This window comes from Rhinolophus sinicus, chromosome 1 (genome assembly GCF_057876585.1).
Source record: "Rhinolophus sinicus isolate RSI-liver-muscle chromosome 1, RSI-T2T, whole genome shotgun sequence".
NCBI classification, from domain to species: Eukaryota; Metazoa; Chordata; class Mammalia; order Chiroptera; family Rhinolophidae; genus Rhinolophus; species Rhinolophus sinicus.
In genome coordinates, this window is record NC_142501.1 from 115,515,443 (window position 1) to 115,532,414 (window position 16,972).

The 16,972-nt window shown below is 42.0% G+C and overlaps 2 protein-coding genes across 3 annotated transcripts in view; both read left to right on the forward strand.

Moving 5' to 3' along the window:
• On the forward strand, positions 1-5,303 carry LOC148759243 (ankyrin repeat domain-containing protein 26-like). The gene is made up of 4 exons (XM_088788927.1): positions 1-190; positions 1,366-1,436; positions 2,590-2,727; positions 4,130-5,303. Exons 1-4 carry the CDS (start codon positions 115-117, stop codon positions 5,120-5,122), a joined length of 1,278 nt encoding a protein of 425 aa, XP_088645053.1. The 5' UTR covers positions 1-114; the 3' UTR covers positions 5,123-5,303.
• Positions 5,304-11,378: 6,075 nt separating this feature from the next.
• Positions 11,379-16,972, forward strand: part of OPTN (optineurin) — a 38,916-nt gene continuing 33,322 nt past the window's right edge. For both annotated transcript variants that reach the window (XM_088788936.1, XM_088788940.1), the window contains exon 1: positions 11,379-11,553. The gene's annotated coding sequence lies outside the window, so the exon portion shown is untranslated. The remainder of the gene's footprint in view (positions 11,554-16,972) is intronic.

Sequence of the window (16,972 nt, forward strand, 5' to 3'; positions counted from 1 at the left end):
TTATTTTCAGCTTCTTCCAAATGGAATGCTACTTCTTTGACTTTCGATCATGGAACTTCTCAAAGATCCGGGGATTGGAAAGTTGGTGATAAAAGGCCGTTTGCATCACACTCAATGAGCAAACCTCTGTCAGCATCCACAGAGTTTGGACAGATGACCGTAATAGACAAACAAAAGAGTCAGATTGTAGGTGTGTTTCTGTTAGGTAATCATAGGCTCCATGACTTGTGTGAATCACCACTGCCAGAAAACAGAGAAAGCAAAGAAGGAACTAAAGATACAGAAAGTGTTCAACCCCAGCCCACCTCTATGTAGCCCCATCATAGTTCTGACTTTCCAACAGTCATTTTGTGGCAAAATCTACTTGACGTTTACTCTGTTTATGCAACTTACAACCAAACAGAATGACTTTTAGCAAGACATTGGCATTCTTCCTGAAGCACAGTAACATATGGAAATAAGAAAGAGAATGAGGTGAAAGGGTGATTTCCTTTAGACTAGTATTTAGCGTACACTGGGGAGTGGGCAGCAGGATTATATGTACCACATAGGGACCAGATGGGCAAACTTCAGAAAGATCTAAAGATTGCCTAGTGAAACAAAACAGTTTTTTAGCTTTAGTTTTATAGCTCGGCATTCACAAGTATTGGTTATAACTTTATTCGATGTAACTGAAAAAGCACCTTTGAAACCAACAACCAAATATTTCTTGGATTTTCTATGGCATTATATAGTTTAGAATTGACTTTTGCAGCAGTATTGGGATTCATTGAGAATTTAGTGCATAGCACTTCCTTCTCAGCTGTGTCCGCAGTCTGTCTCCTCTTCTCTCCCTTCTTCCTTAAACCCCAGTGGTGAATACTCAATGGTGAAAAGAAATTTTCAGAATAGTAGAGGAAAACATTTCAGATATAAGGAAGGGTGTACACAGATAAATGCATCAGAAGTAACAGTCATTGTGGAAACAATGAATGACGTTGCAGTTGAATCTTAGGGTGTTGTTCAAAAGGTACAATTACGAGGTAGAGAACAGAGTATATAGTGCGATTCGATATGTTTGTCCTGTATTTCTAAATTGCGTTTTGTTTCTGATTGTTTTTCCATCGATGTTCAATGAATGAATTGGTGGATTCATTTTTGACACGTTTGTATGCCTTTTACTTTGTGACATATTACCCAAATGGTTTGTTGAAGTGTGAGCTAATTAGAAGTATTTCTTAAGTAAAGTAAAGTATTCAGGAAAAGATTACGCTTAATTTGAACTCTCAATTGATAAGATGTTATTTTCTGTATCTATAAAGATGATAGCTTTTATCTGACTGTTCTAAGTAGTTCGTTTTAACTAATATGTAGACTTGTCAGCAGGACAACACCTAGGAATGACATCGGAGGAAGGGCAAGCGAGGCTTGATGGAAATGAAAAGAACTACACACGTGTATGTAAAATTTAAGCTTAAATTTCTAGTATAATATGGTTTTCTGTGCTTTAATAATATAATAGAGTCCAATTGAAATTACCTTTCAAGCTAGCCTTTTAGAGTCACACGGTCATAATTGAATGATATGTATAACATTTGAACTAGTTAGAAAACTTAAAATATTGTTAGCATCTATACATATTCACAGCTCAACTTTATCCTTGAATTGAGGCAAAAAATAGTAATATAAAGTCCTGAATATTGTTTGCTCCTTTAATTTTTATAACTCCCTTACATAACAAAGAAAGTAACATCAAATATTGAATCACGTGATGAGACAGTTGAAATTATGAACCATGTGAAAATGATGGCCACTGATTCGGGCTCACGTGAAAGGAGTCAGTGGTTCAAAATGTGCAGTTCCCTATGGCTTGTCACTAAGGCCAAGGTTAGAGATGGATTCTTCCTTGTGACCTCTGTGTAATGGACGTCTGAGTCTACATTCAGAGAGAGAATGGGGTCATGCAATCAACTCAACTGACTTTTAAGAGAATCACGCCTTCCAGGATGGGACCTTTGGTTATTAGGGCACAAACAATAACTTTCTAATTTCTTTCATTTCAGTGTAGGAAATCAGTAAATGTGACTTAATTTTTGATCTGCTCTTATTAGTGGGTGTTGAATAAGTTAGAATTGGATGCAACAGATAACTATGTCAATGTATAACACTATCATAGTGTATAATTTGTATTAATATGTAGGAATTTACTTCTCTTACTGATTGATGTTAATGATGTGGGCTCCTAATTAAAGTTTGCCTATTCTCCAGTTATTAATCTTTAAAAGATATTCTTAAATTCACTATAGGGGCTCACTATTTAAGATGTGGTGTGGTGAACTATTTTAAGTGAGGAAGCCTCTGTGACATTAAAAATCATTTACTATTTCATTTTTGGGGTGGGTTTAACATATAAGCGATTGTTTAGTGCAAACGGTGACAAAATTAGTTTTGCGGGTTCATGTTTTTCTTCTAATTTAGACTAAGGCAACTTATTTTTCACTCTCTACTTACAATCCAATAATTTAGGAATAAGTAAACGTAGATTAAGATTTTTGACAGTTAAATTTTAGTTACATTCTAATTTTTCTTTGTTCATATTCGATTCTCTAGGTTGTACAAAAGGAAAACGACACGCAGAGGCCACTTTCTCAAGAACAGGACAACAGAATATTAGAAGATGCAATTCTGACCAATTGCCTTCAACAACAAAAGGAGACAAAAATAAATCTTAAGAAAATGAATTCTGAGGTATTTTGTTTAGTTATTTTCAAATATGTGTGTGCGTATTTGTGTATGGACATATTTTGAAAACCAATGTTGTACCTATGGGAATTCTAGAGGATGTTAAAGGTGTGTGTGTGTGTGTGTGTGTGTGTGTATTTTAGGGGAAGTGAAATTTTCCGTCCATTGCAATAAATGATATTCTTGACTGAAATCCATTTATGTCCAACAATCAAGTAGTGACGTTCCCAATGTCTCATCTATAGGGGAGGCTTTCAATACTTTTTACATGGATCAATGAGCTTTTTACAATCTCAACTCTATTGCTACTGAGAACAGAAGTTTCAGTTTGAGGCAGGGATTTCATCCCCTTGCTGTGTTAGCAGAGAGGTTAGTTTTCACTTCCACTGATTGTAAGGAGTAGAAGCATAGCCAGGTCAGAGACCGTCTTTTAGATCTCCTTGTCCTGCTTTTGAGAAAAGTAACAATTTGCTCCCAGTAGAGTCCTACTTCAGTACTAGGAACTTTTGAAGATATTGGATGCCGTGATACATATTTAGTGATAATTTATTGGTGAGTATTTTATTCAAAGAAGTCAGTGTATTTTCCCCTATTTCACATTTATTTCTCCTTTCAACATCATGAAAGGGAAATAACACTTATTGCAGCAGCAAATAATCTCACTATTTTCTAAGAAGAGCTCTATAATTTTTAGCTTATTTTCCCTGAGTATTTTGAAATCTAAGGCGTCTTTTGAATTTATATGTTTACACTAGAAGAGCAGCAAGCATACTATTGTAGAGTCCAAAGTCCTGGGGAAAATCCTGACCTTGCTCATCTTTTTAATCATTCTGTTCGAGATTGTGATAACGAAATGAGTTCATTGATGTATAAAGAAGTGCTTAGCGCAATGCCTAGATTTATCAGTGATTAGTAGATTTAATCTTATAGGTGACTCTGAAAATATTAGAAAAGTAAAATATATTTTGAGTATTCTTGGAAAAAAAATTCTAGGAAATGTAATCAGTCCAAATATATGCAGAGTGAATACTCTTACTGTGGGATAGGTGTATATTCAGACGGTAACCTCTATTTTAAAATGTAGTCAAACTTCTTACTCTTTTATTTCATGCCTTCTGGGTTTGCTGCCTTTCCAGTTCTGAGACTCTTAAAATTCTCTTATGATTTTAAAGTTCTCTTTTTCACTTTCATGGATTCAGCATCTTACATTAAATTTTTTTTAACTTTGGGGAATTTATGCTTGTATAAAGTTGGAGGTTTGCATTCAATGTTGTATTTTTCCAATGGGATATCCATTTATTGCAACCTTTTCATTATGTAAACATTTAGGTTCTTCTTTAATTTCAGACGATATCATGATATGCCGTTTCATTGAGTGCTAGCTACAAGTCTCCTTTGTTTTACTTAGGTTTCTGAGAGTTACGAAAAAGAAAAAGACCTGTTGCGTGAAATTCAGATGTTGCGGGATGAAATCACCATACTAAGACTGCAACTGGACACACTGAAACCTCAGAATCAGGAAATGGAAAAAAAATACTTTGAGGACACTGCAAATGTAAAACAAAAGGATGACCATCTTCAAAAGACGATAAAACTGAATGACAAAACACTAACAAAAACAATATTTGAATATAACAGACAGCTTAATGTTCCAATAGCCGAGAATACAATGCTGAACTCTCAACTGGAGAATGAAAGTCGAAGCAAAGAAAGATTGAAAATAGAAGCGGAATCCGACCTTTATATGCTGGCTAGTGCTTCTCTCCATTATTATGAGCTTTATAAGCAATTAATAAGATACCTACGAAATGCTTTCCAGGGATTAAGAGATGAATGCTTGCATTTCATGGACAAAATCAGGTTTGCTAGGTGTAACCTAAAAGAAAACACTGAGATTCTTTTTCAGCAGCTTTCTAAAGCTCAAAGTAAATCCAATAGCTTAGACACTGAGCTCCCTCACACAAGATATGCTGTCAGAGAAAGGACATTGGTTTTTGAACCTGTACTGAAAGACCCAAACCAAACTCATTGTCAAGAGGAAAAAATTGAACACATGCATGAAAGGAAACAAGGAAAAGTGAGCACATATACTGGAGAGCCGGAATCCCCAAAGGAGAAAGGTTCTGACCTGCAAAGTGGAAGTATGCTTCTTCCACGGCAACTGGGTGATGCGTTCAACAAAAGTGACAATAATGAAAACTCAGGAATGAATATTCAAGAGCAGCTTCAGCAGCTCAAAAAAGCGCTTCAAGCTGAATGTGAAAAACAAGATCGTATGTTGAAAGAGCATCAGGATTTTGTCAACAAATTGAATCACTTGAATGGAAGAATGTGCCAGTATGAAAAGGATAAATCAGAAAGAGAAGTAAGTATCCAGAAAGATAGTTTTCAAATTTCCTGAAAGAAAATTCAGTGTTCAAATATTTGATGATGGCTGAATGTTGAAAACTAGCTGAATATTAAAAATATATAGATTACAAATGTATTTGCTCTAACAGCTTAAAAGCATACATTGTATCCAGCCAATAAAACTTAGACCTGTGAGGTGCTTTCCTGTGAGTAAAGGCATTGTGTTGACTATGAAATTTTAAGGTATAAATTATTAATAGATACACATTGATATGAATGATTCGGTCTTAGACCGCTTCACTAATAATTTTCATCTTTCTGTTACCACATTGCAGTACCATTATGAAGCAGATAAATGGAAATGCTCCTATGCAAACAGAGTTTTTAGAGATAAGGGTTCAATTAAGTGGATTAATAGCAATAGATAATTGGACAACTGTTAACCTCCGCCATATCCCAAACACACACACACACACACACACACACACACACACACACACACATTTGATAATTAAGAAGCATTTATTGATTGATTTCAATGAGAGAGCCACTGTTCTATGCTCTGTAGCCATAAAGCTGGGGTAGAGATGGGGGTGAGAATCTCCATACGTGATTTCTCCCTAAGTCGCTTACAGAATAGAAAGAAAAAAGATCAAAACAAACAAACAGAACAAAGCCCCATGGGTGCAAGGTTGTATGCGCAGCAATCAAAGCCTGCTAATGTTATTATAGACAAACAGGGATGGGGCACCCAACCCAATCTGAAGAATGGCTGGAGGAGGTTTCAACTGAGCTGAGCCTCAAAGAAAAGGATAGAAGCCAGGAACAGAGGAAGGGAATGGAAGTGGGCAGACAGCATGAGAAGGGTAGCAAGGAAAGACATACACGCAGTGTGACAGGGACAACACTGCAAGGTGACTGGAAATGACACGGGTGCGGTGGGCATGAATGCGTAAGCTGGTAGGAGATGGGGATCGAATCTCCCAAGGGCATCTCAGCAGGGGACCAGCATGGTCAGGTCTCAGTTTGGAGCAGACCTCTTTGGCATGGGCTATGGAATGGCTGAGGCAAAAGAAGGTCGGAGCAGGACGCACAGGTTGAGAAAGCATCAATGGGAGCTGGGGCCAGTGTGCGTGGGAGCTGGCTTTTATCATCTCACAGAAGACAATTAAGTCTCCAGGAATTTGGGGGAGAGACTGTGAAACCTTGGATAGCTTGAAATCATCCACAGTAGGAATATTTGCTCTACAGAAATTAATAATTGCTGTAAAGCAAGGCATCCCTCCAGAGCAGGTGGTTAACCATTTACCAGCACATTACTGATGGAGGTAGAGATGCTAATAGATTCCAGAAAAGTTAAGAAGTAACAAGGGGCAAGCCTTGATGATTAATTCACTATGGGGGAAGAGTCAGAGGTGCCTCCAAATTTCCAATATATACAAATGGGTGAATGTCAATGACGTGAGTTGCGATGGAGAATAGCGAGGACAAGACAGTTTGGCCAAGATAATGAATTTCGGGGTTGTAACATGTTGATTTTGAGATGCCAGCAAGCAATTGATTGCAGACGTCTGAAGCTTGGAGGAGGGTATGCGAAGGCCATGAGGGTCAGTGAGATTGTCCAGGGTGGGGAAGGAGAGCGTAGAAGCATTAAGCATTAAAGGGTGCTGACGGGGAGTGTCAGGAACACAAAGATTTCAGCTGTGAGCGAGCTCTCAGATGGGGCATTCGGAGCAGTGGGGAAAGCACAGAGCATGTGATCACAGGTCTTATCTAACATAATATAAGATTGGATCTTATATTAATTTTTACTCCAAGAGACGCATTATCGCTGATTGACCGGCTAGGTCTTATTTTCGGGGAAACATGGTAGTTCTGTTTCTCTGAACAACCCTGACTAATACAAACAAAAAGCGTAAACTGAAATTAAGTTAATTTGGTGACTACTGAAATAGGACACCAAATACAATGAACCAAAAGGAATTCACGTTTTTTTCAGAGCTAGACGGAAGCTAAGAGTACATCTGTCCTGGCCTCTTTACCTCCCTGATAGAGAGGTAAGTCCCAGGGTACTCTGCCCCTTCCTGCGTCTCAGGCTGGGCCCAGGTAGCCTGACACCCAGGCCTGTGTCCCCTACTCCACCAGGGACTACTGAGAAGAGAGATGTCTCATTGTGGAAAAAATAAATGAGATGGAAAACAGACAAATCACATGTGTGTCAACACTGACAGGTGAATTATTTAATCAGAAGCAAGAACCTATGCAGAAAATGAAGTACTGAGACTATTTCTCACTCCTCAAACATACATAGAAGATAATGACAATACTTTTCAGACCATGACAAAGAATTGTGATATCATGATTATTTTTCCAAATCACTGGCTCTGGCTAATTAAGACTTTAACAGAAAATTTTGCTCCAAGAACTCAACAGTTTTACAGCAAAACAGGGAAACAAAGATTTAATGTTAACTCCATGTTCTGCCTTGATTTGATAGAAAGATGGCAGGCACTAAGACAGCTTCTCTGTATACGCAATGGGAAAGGAGTAGGAAGCCATTAATAAGTACTATTATTACTATGGTATTCCTATTTAATATTCACAGAGGACCAACAATCCCCTAAAGGATAAATACCCAACTCCTTCCCAATGAGTTTATTGTTTCATGATTTAGGGACATAGGATGAAGGAGAGGAACAAGGACCACACACACACACACACACACACACACACACACACACACTCTCTGGCGTTTCATAAAGCGGTGCCATTTTCCCTGGGATTCAAGATACTTGGCTGAATCTGCTGCAAATTGGCGGCAGTTGAGAGTCTACTCCCAGAGCCTCTTTCTGATGGAGGCCTCGATTTCACACCTCACTCCTCAGACTGTACAGGCAGATGCTGCATATGAGTAAGAGGAAATCAGTCTGAGTCCCTCTTTCCAATTCATTCAGGTGTATGTCTAGAAGTGGGATTGCTGGGTCATGTGGTAATTCTGTTGAACTTTTCAAGGAACCCATCCTCAGGATATTTGGAGTCAATGGTGAACTGAATCTAAAGCTCAAAGGAAGCCCAGACCAGCTCAGCTACTGAGTAGATGTTGGCCCAACAGGAGAAGGGACATATCCTTTCTGGGACAATATGATTATTTACCTCAGGCTCTAATGTTCTTTTTGGTGTTTTTCTGCAACTCGACTGAAGTATAATTTACATGCCACAAAATTCATCCATTATAACTGTAAACTCAGTGATTTTAATTACACTAATAGTTGTGCAGTCATTACAATCCAGTTTTAGAATATTTTCATCACCCCAAAAATACCCTCGAGCTTGTTTGCAGTCAAAGCTACTCCCAGCACCAGCCAAGCCCAGGTCTACTTTCTGTCTCTCTGTTTCCCTTTTCCAGACATTTCATATATATATATATACAATCATGGTCTAGGTAGATCTTTTGGATCTGGTGTCCCAAGTATGAATATTAGTTTACTAGCTCAGATGTACATAAAAATATTACATAGCTTTACTTTCCACTCAGCCCGTGCCAGGAGGGATGTAGGGAGATCCACTGTCAGGCATCACTGCGGCCTGGAGTGGAGGTTCTCCTTCTCTAGGGTCTTGCAAAAATCTAGAAGGGCCTTCAGTACCATTGGAATCAGGACCACTTGTTCTTCAGCCCATTCATCTTGCTGCTGATACCCTCATTACCCAACACAAGGGTTCTTCTAAGGAGAAGGCAGGCTGCTCTATTATTTCCAGTGACAAGTGTGGACTCCAGAATCTGCCAAAACTGTGGGGCCAGGTTCTCTAGATCTAATAGATGCATCACACAGCTGTGTGACACCAAGAGCTTGCCTGGTGCGGCAGGGGCTCAGGAGACCACCAATCCCCACCCCTTCCACTCTAGAGTAGTCATTCTTCTCTCCAACTGCTGAAAAGCCCCCTACCCCATCCAGCCTATCTCCCCTTTCCCCACCATGACACCTGGGATATATAAGGTGTTTAGTGAGAATGAGCTCTCTCAAAAGGATGGTGCAAATGCCCTTGAAGTAGGAAACACAGGGATTAGCTGCCTTCTTCAAACAGAAGGAGCTAGGGGGTGGGGAGGAGCACAGAGATCATTTACATAAACGAAGGAGTACCTCCCTAAATACCCTACCACAAAACCACATCAGCAAACAGCTAAAAGCAAGGTACAGTTTCAGTTTTCTTAGGGGCACTTAGAGTCCATCTACTCGTGGAAGTGTGACAGAGGAATGAGGTACCGCCTGGACTAGTCAGGCTGAGAAACAAAGCCGGCTCTAACACTAGCAATCTAATAATACAATTAACACTGCACCAGGCATTGTTCTGAGCATTTTACATGCATTCTTCCTTTAATCCTCACCAGGACACGAGGCAGTAGGTGCTGTAGATTTCAAGCCTTTGCAGCAAGCTCTGATTCAGAATTCAGAATTGTTTGGATGTTAGCAAGGTAACACATGCCTGGAATTTATATAACATAACTCCCCAAGAGGATCTGAAGCACTTCTCATACAAACTAGTCAATGTGCCTTCAGGGAAACAAATAATCACAAGTGGTCTAAAGCCTGTAAAAGGCTTTATTTACATCAGTTTAGGTCAGGTTTTGTCTTTAAGTGAATTAAGAAAGGGTTTGGTTCTCGGAACTTTTTGTTATTGGGGATCCGTAGTCCTGCCCCCATTTTACAGAGAGCGAATGAGGCACAGCGCCAGCGTGTAATTTGTCCAAGGTCACATAGCTGCATAGTAAGAAGTGGTGGAGGTGCTCAATGCCTCAGAGGCCCTTCCTGCTGGGAGCAAGGAGGTGGAGAGAAAATTCCCTTGACCACTTTCTGTACCAGAAACTCATCCCCAACCTTCCCACTCTGTAGCATGGGCAGCATTGCATATGAGCTTCCTCCAGTCCCACCCTCCTATCCCCTCCCCCCTCCCCAGCTTCTCTCATACTCAGTTCATCTTACCTTACTATGGTTTAAAATACAAGAAAGCCCAGTGGAGTGTGACTCAGCCCAGGCACGCCTACCAGGCCCAGGAGGGGCGCTCTGGAAGTGAGTCTGGGGGCAGTTACTAACTCGCTAGCTGCCCTGCTCTGCTCCCGGGGGTTAACCTCAGGGTGGTGTGAAGGGCCAGGCAGGAGGAGCCGGCCCGGAGCAGGCGGTCTAGATAGCGAAGCAGAATCCTGCGGGATCTTTCCAGGATGCCAGGAAAGGGAGCATATGCCTCTTGCCACTTGTATTAGGATTCCCCCGCATCCCCGTGCCTGCGGCTCATTTCCATCTCATCAGTGAGCAGCGTGGATGCTCATCCACACGCTGCTTATTCCCACTGATTTCAGCAGCGTCAGCTCCTTCATTCCAAAATCAAGGCTTCCAGGTATGACGTCCTTCTTGGTCTTCAGCGCAAACCGGCTCCCAGACACTCTTCCAGACCACCTGCAACCCCGCCCTAATTGCTGTTTTCCAGTCTTGCTCGAGGGTCCCATTGCCTGCCTGGTGCTCCGACCGCTGAGATCAGATGACTTCTGCGTCAGGTGTGCTCATTCCTGCTCACCGTGCTTACACTGCAAACTCGCGCGGTTCTCCCTCCTTCCTCGTCTTGTTTCCTTCCTTTTAATTCTGACAAATCCGGAAGCATCTTCCCTCCTCTGGTCCAGTAGAGCAATACCCCTGCTTCCCAGGTACAATCCAGGTCAATGCAGTAATCCCCCTGCCTGGGGCAGCTGACACATCCAGGAACAAAACCAGGTGTTTTGTTCCCTGGTAACAAAAGCGGAAAAAGCATCCTGCAGGCTTTTTGTTTATAATGAAAGGTCTATTTTAAGCGTAAAATCAGGTGGAAAGCCATGCGTGCTCAGTTACCTATATCCAGATGTAAGGCTTTTAATAGAGATCGACGCCTAGTTCCAAGGATGCTTGGGACCATCCTCCTCTTGCCACGGGGTGCAGCGACCCCCTGTGGATATGGATTTATATAGGGACCCCCGCAGGGAAGAACGACTCCGCACACATGGTTTAATTAATAATTTATTTTAATTAACGCCGTTCGTCACGGTTATCACACTGACACCTTGGCGCAATCCTCATTATCCCGGTCGGCGCCTAGAGCCAGCGGGAGTCGGCACAGAGAAGAGCGGCGAAAGGACACTTGGGGCAGGGCCGTCGGTGGGGCGGGGCCTGTCGGGGGGCGGGGGCCTGTCGGGGGCGGGGCGGGGGCCTGTCGGGGGCGGGGCCTATCGGGGGCGGAGCCCGGGAAAATCCCGGCGGAGGCGGGGAAGCCCACACGGCAGTCAGCTGAGCGTCGCTGGGCGGGGTCGCAAGGCGGCAAGTCAGCCCGAGGCTCCCCGAGTCCCCGCCGCCGCCCTCCCGCGGGTCCTCTGGTCCGCGTTTGCATCCGGGTACCGAGCCTCCCCCAGCGGGCACGATGCCGAGGAAGCAGTGACCGGGAAAAGGCGGGAGCGCGCGCGGGGTGAGCCGGGCCGGGGGCGGGTAGGGGTTGGGCGAGGCGGTGGCTCCTTCTCTATCTACCCTGGAAGCTGTTCCCGCAGACCCCTTCCCTGCCATCCTGAGCCAGTAGGGGAGTGGGTGGCGAGGGGTGGGGCGTCCCCTCCTGTGGGAGGGTTTCCAGTTCCCGGCGGATCCTCACCTGGTGGGAAAGGGCCGCGAGGGCGGCCATCCCTGAGCGCCCTTCCCCCCTCTGCACCGGCCTGGCTGGCGGCAGGTGACTTTCCTCTGTAGGTCGCAAACGGGGTTTAAAGTGATACCCTCCCGCGGGTTGGGAATCACTGTGCAGCTAGTGCCTCATTACAAGGGAAGTGGTTCAGGGTACACCTTTGGGAGACGTGAAAAACTGAAAACTACTCTAGCTTTAGGAAACGGCCCAGGAACACTGGAGAACAAATGACTTCTCTCAGGTGGTGGGATACTGAACAGCCACCTGAAAGGAATCTTCATAAACCGTTGTGTCTAGTACGTGTGTGTGTGTGTGTGTGTGTAAATGTAAATGTGTATATACATACTTTTATACTTGTATTTAGACAGAGAATGTGAATGTTTCATGAGGCTGAGGAATTGCTTTTACTGTTGGAGATGTGTAAGCTGGAGACAATAAACATGGAACAGAGAAAATGAAACCAGGTTCGTCTGCCTCCTCCACCAGGAAAACTGTTGTACGGAAATGTGTGCCACAGACATATTTAAGGAAAACCAAAGCTGTAGGCCCGTAAGGTGGTGGTAGGACATGGAAAGCCTGAGATCTGGTTCAGCAAGTGGCAATGTGAACGGCAAACCCCCCTTGCTCTTTGTCTAGGGGCCAGGCTAACCCTCAGGCCCTGCCCAGTCTGTAGTCAGCTGGGAGACCCTGAGGAGGCCGGGCCAGGGACCGCCCTGGAAGGGACTACCCTGGAGAGAGGAGACAATGATTAGAGTCTTTGGGATGAACGATCCGTTTTTCTACTGGGACGGTTTCAGTAGTTCTTTAGATATTGTGAACAGCATTATAAAAGTAGTGTCTTTTTGTAATTGACCTCAGGTTGCGTCTTATGCTATGGAATCCAAATAAACCCTCTAAAAACCAAAAGAAACTTATTGTTGAAAGGAACTGGTCATTGTATTTATTACCTTACTGTGGAAGCCCCCCCTTTAAGTAGATCTCCGAGCCCTGCTTCTTGTGAGTTTTCTAGATACTTGAACCGTGTTTTATGTTCTTTGGAATCTATGGAACAGTAAATACAAAGGAAAAGGAAAAAAGTAAACCTTGTCTTTTTGAAATTAACATCTATGTCATGCAGAAAAAAATGTATTAAAAGTTTTCATTGTTTTCACTTTGATATACATGAGGATTGAATAACAGAATATATGTTATGAATTGATGTCCAGATACCTTTGCATTAAGTTGGTGCAAAAGTAATTGTGGTTTAAAAGCTTAAAAATGAATGCGAAAACCTCAATTACTTTTGCACCAACCTAATAGTAATATAAAAAACAGTACTGATTTTCAAGGTAAGTTTTAAAAGTTGAATTTAAGAATCTGGAAGTGAATGCCATAGAACTGTAGTAAAACTCATAATACTAGCGTGTGGGTTTGTCACCTACACAGCAGGAAGTGTTTCATTAGTGTTAGACTTTAAAATACCTTGTTAAACTATATTTTCATTTCATTTCAACAAACATTTCCTGAGGGCCTGCTGTGTGCCAGTCTCTGGAAGAATGAAATAGAGACCATGGCCTAAGTTGGACAGGAAGATGGACGGGCATGGGGTGAACACTTTGCAGAAAAGGGCCAGGGAGGTGGAACACAGGTGGAACGTGCTATTGGGTACACAGAGGAAAGAACGAGACATCTACTTGAGCTGGACATTGAACTGTCCAGTGGCTGTTTGTCAGGGCAAAAGGGGGCCATTCATTTGAAGCACAGGGCAGAACACAGATACAAGGGCGTAGAAGCAAGAGTGCAGGGAACTGTGAGCTCTGTAATGTCCTCTGGGTGTGAGTGGCATGGCGACAGGAGATGATATTGGTGATTAAGTGACAGACAGATCCTGAAAGGCCCTATTTATCTCACTCAGGAAGGAACTGGACCTCTGTCTTGTATGGGAAGGGTTTTAAGCAGGCGGATGAGCTCATATTGGGAAAGAAACCAGTGGGGCTGAGAGGGAAAGATCTGAGAGTCAGACTGTGTAGGAGGCTATGAAATTTCATTCAGCAAGTATTTGTTGGACCCCCAAATATGTCAGGTAATGTCCTAGGTGCTTTGGACAAAATAGGCAGAAATCCTGTACTTTGTAGAGTGCAACGTTGATATCTATAGTCCAGACAATACAAGAAGGGTCTGACCTAAGCTGGCGAGGATGGAGAGGGGGCGGAAGTGACAGCCTTTGGTGACCCATTAGTGACCCATTAGACTTGGAGGAAGAGGAAATGGGAAGAATCAAAAACAACTCCCAGGTTTCTGCCTGGAGCAATGAGGTGAGATCTATTTCCATTTTCCGTACATTAGCAAATTACAAAATCAGAATACCATTTCTGGCATAAAAGATGAGCGTTGTTTTTATCCCCCTAGAAGGATACGCACTTTGAGCTCTTTTCCCAGGGTGGTGATGGGTTTAGTTGATGCAGTCTTGGAATGTTGCTCAGCTTCCTTGTGGACCCAAAACAGAATTTGCCAATAACCAGCTATTGTCTCCGATCACCAAACAGGTTTTCACTGTTTAAAATTTCTTCATTCACATGGGGATTGAACCTATGAATACTTAATCAGCAAATTTGGAGAAACAACCACACCAGGGTAGGGTTAGACTTATTCTGTATTATTGTGTTTCCCGAAAACAGAACCTAGCCGGACAATTAGCTCTAAAGCGTCTTGTGGAGCAAAAATTAATATAAGACCCGGTATTCTATTATATTATGTTAGATAAGACCTGGTCTTATAGTAGAATAAGACCAGGTCTTATATTAATTTTTGCTCCAAAAGATGCATTAGAGCTGATTGCCCGGCCAGGTCTTATTTTCAGGGAAACACAGTATTCCCACTGGTTCAATGTCCAGTGGGGGGAAGTCAGTATAAGGCAGATTATGTTCAATACAAAATGACTTTCTGGCGATCAGAACCATCCTGTAATATAATGGGCAGTTGCCTGCTAAGGTCATTGCTCATAGTTTCTGTCATTGAAGTCATTTACACCTGGTCTATATGACCATCTGCCACAAAAGCCAGACAAGACATTTTTGTTGTTGTTATTCAAGACCAGGGTTAAATTTCTAATCTGCCATCTTGGACCAGAGCCAGAAAAGGGAGTTGGACTGAATCATTTTAAAGCCCATCTCAGGGATGAGATTTAAGCTCATGCTTACAAAGTCAAGTCATTACTAGAACTACTTGACCTCTAGAATTAAGAATGATAAAAATATGTAATCAGGTATTCAAATAGTGGATCTGGGAATAAAATCCCCGAGATTTTGCTTTTGATCTTTTTACCTGCTAGGCAGCTTTCCTTCTTCCTCATCAGGGAAATCTTGACAAATCCCGTGTTAAATTAATTCAGCCTTCTGTAGTTAAATATCACCTTTGCTTGTAAATGACACATTTCAGATCCACATTAGTTGGACTTTTGTGAAAAAAAAATCTGTTATCAGGTAGAACCTTGGGATAAATGGCTGAGTTCCAATTTCCATAACCTTTGAAGATGCGTTCAAGGATGTATAATACATCTCTGTTTCATTGAAAGTAGCTCAAGGTGTTGTTCAAAACAGAGTAAGTACTGAGCTCGCACTCACTGGCATTCTACCAAGAGACCTTTCACTTATGCCCTGTACTGTGATAATTCATAATGAGGCCCCTTGAAATATTCTAAAATCATAAAGTTCTCTTTGAGTCACCACAAGTCAGTTAAATTGCTGTTAGTAAAATTTTGGTACTCATTTACATGCTTATAATTTTGGTATTTACATACTTATATTCAGCATACAGGCTGTTTATTTACTGTGACATCTGCATTACCAAATAATTTTTCCTAACAGTGCTGAGTAGCAAAGGCTTTACTATAACTAGGATAGGCATGTGTATTATTAGTGTGAGAGGGTGGCATGGCCCTGAGGCTGTTAGGGTGCATGTGTTGAATGGTATGGGTTGGACTGTGACCTTATTAGAAGCTTAAGAACACTTTTTGAGCTGAAAACTACTGTAATGACCATTTGCTAGATAAGTCACATTTGCTAACCATCACAAGAGGTCAGGTGACATCTGGAGGTCACACATCTGGTTATTGGCACCCAGTGTTTATTCTACTGTCTCCCTTAGTATAACCCTATTTTTTTCCTGGTGTCCTTATAAAATCTGGGCAACCTGGAAAAGTGAGAAGCACCAGTGTAATAATTAGAACCTGTTTAACTTCTTTGTGGTGTGTCTGAAGACTTGGTAGAGGCATAAAGGATAGTCAAAGAGGAAAAATATCTGGGTGGTTTTCTTTCCTCCCTCTCCCCTCCCCTCTCCTTTCCTTCTCTTTCCCCTCTCTTGGAAAAACTATTAAGGAGAAATGTGTGCATATAATAATGGAACCAAACACATTTGTAGATACCTGCTTAGGTACTTTTTTAAAAATCTGTTTAATATTTCCATTTACTTTTTTGAAGTGTAGTGTAATCACCGAATACCTGAGGAAATTTAATGTGGACAAGTAAATGATACACGTTACAAGGATTTTATCTTTCGGTCTATTACCTAGAATTTTAGTATTCCTCTGCAAAATTGATGGGAACACCGATACTAAGTAAAAACCCATTTTATGAAATGTTAGCACCAACATCATTCTGTACAAAACTGAATTTTACGGAAAGCCAGAATCTGGCTTTATTCAAATTATTTTTGTCCAAATTATTTTATGCAAAATAATCCAGATTATTTTATTGTGGAAAACAAAAGCAGTTCGTTCTCGTCCCCTGATACTATCAGAGAGCACACGTCAGCAGTATCCTCTTTGCTAAACGAATTGGGATATGGGGCACATTGGTGACTTCAACGGCTCACACTTGAATATTGTACTTTATCAGTGTTTTTTTACTTCCGACATTGCCATCTTCATTAAAGAATCTCATGAGAATGCCTTTCCTTGTGCTAGCTGCCCTAGGGAGACGTCACACAGGTGACACTGTTTGGGGCCTGCTGTCCCAGTAGTAGCTCCATCTCTGATTTCCTACAAGTACCTTTAGACCAAAGGCAGGTCGCCGGTCTCTTGGTTCCAGGGGACCCCCAGAGAGCCCAGGTGCCGCCTCCTGTTGGATCGGGAGGAAGTACCGCCCTGCATTAGTGTGTTTGGTTGCCTTTTCTTGTATGGGCACTGGGAGAGCACTCTTAGTCGTGATGATGCAGTGAGACATCAGAGAGTGTACTT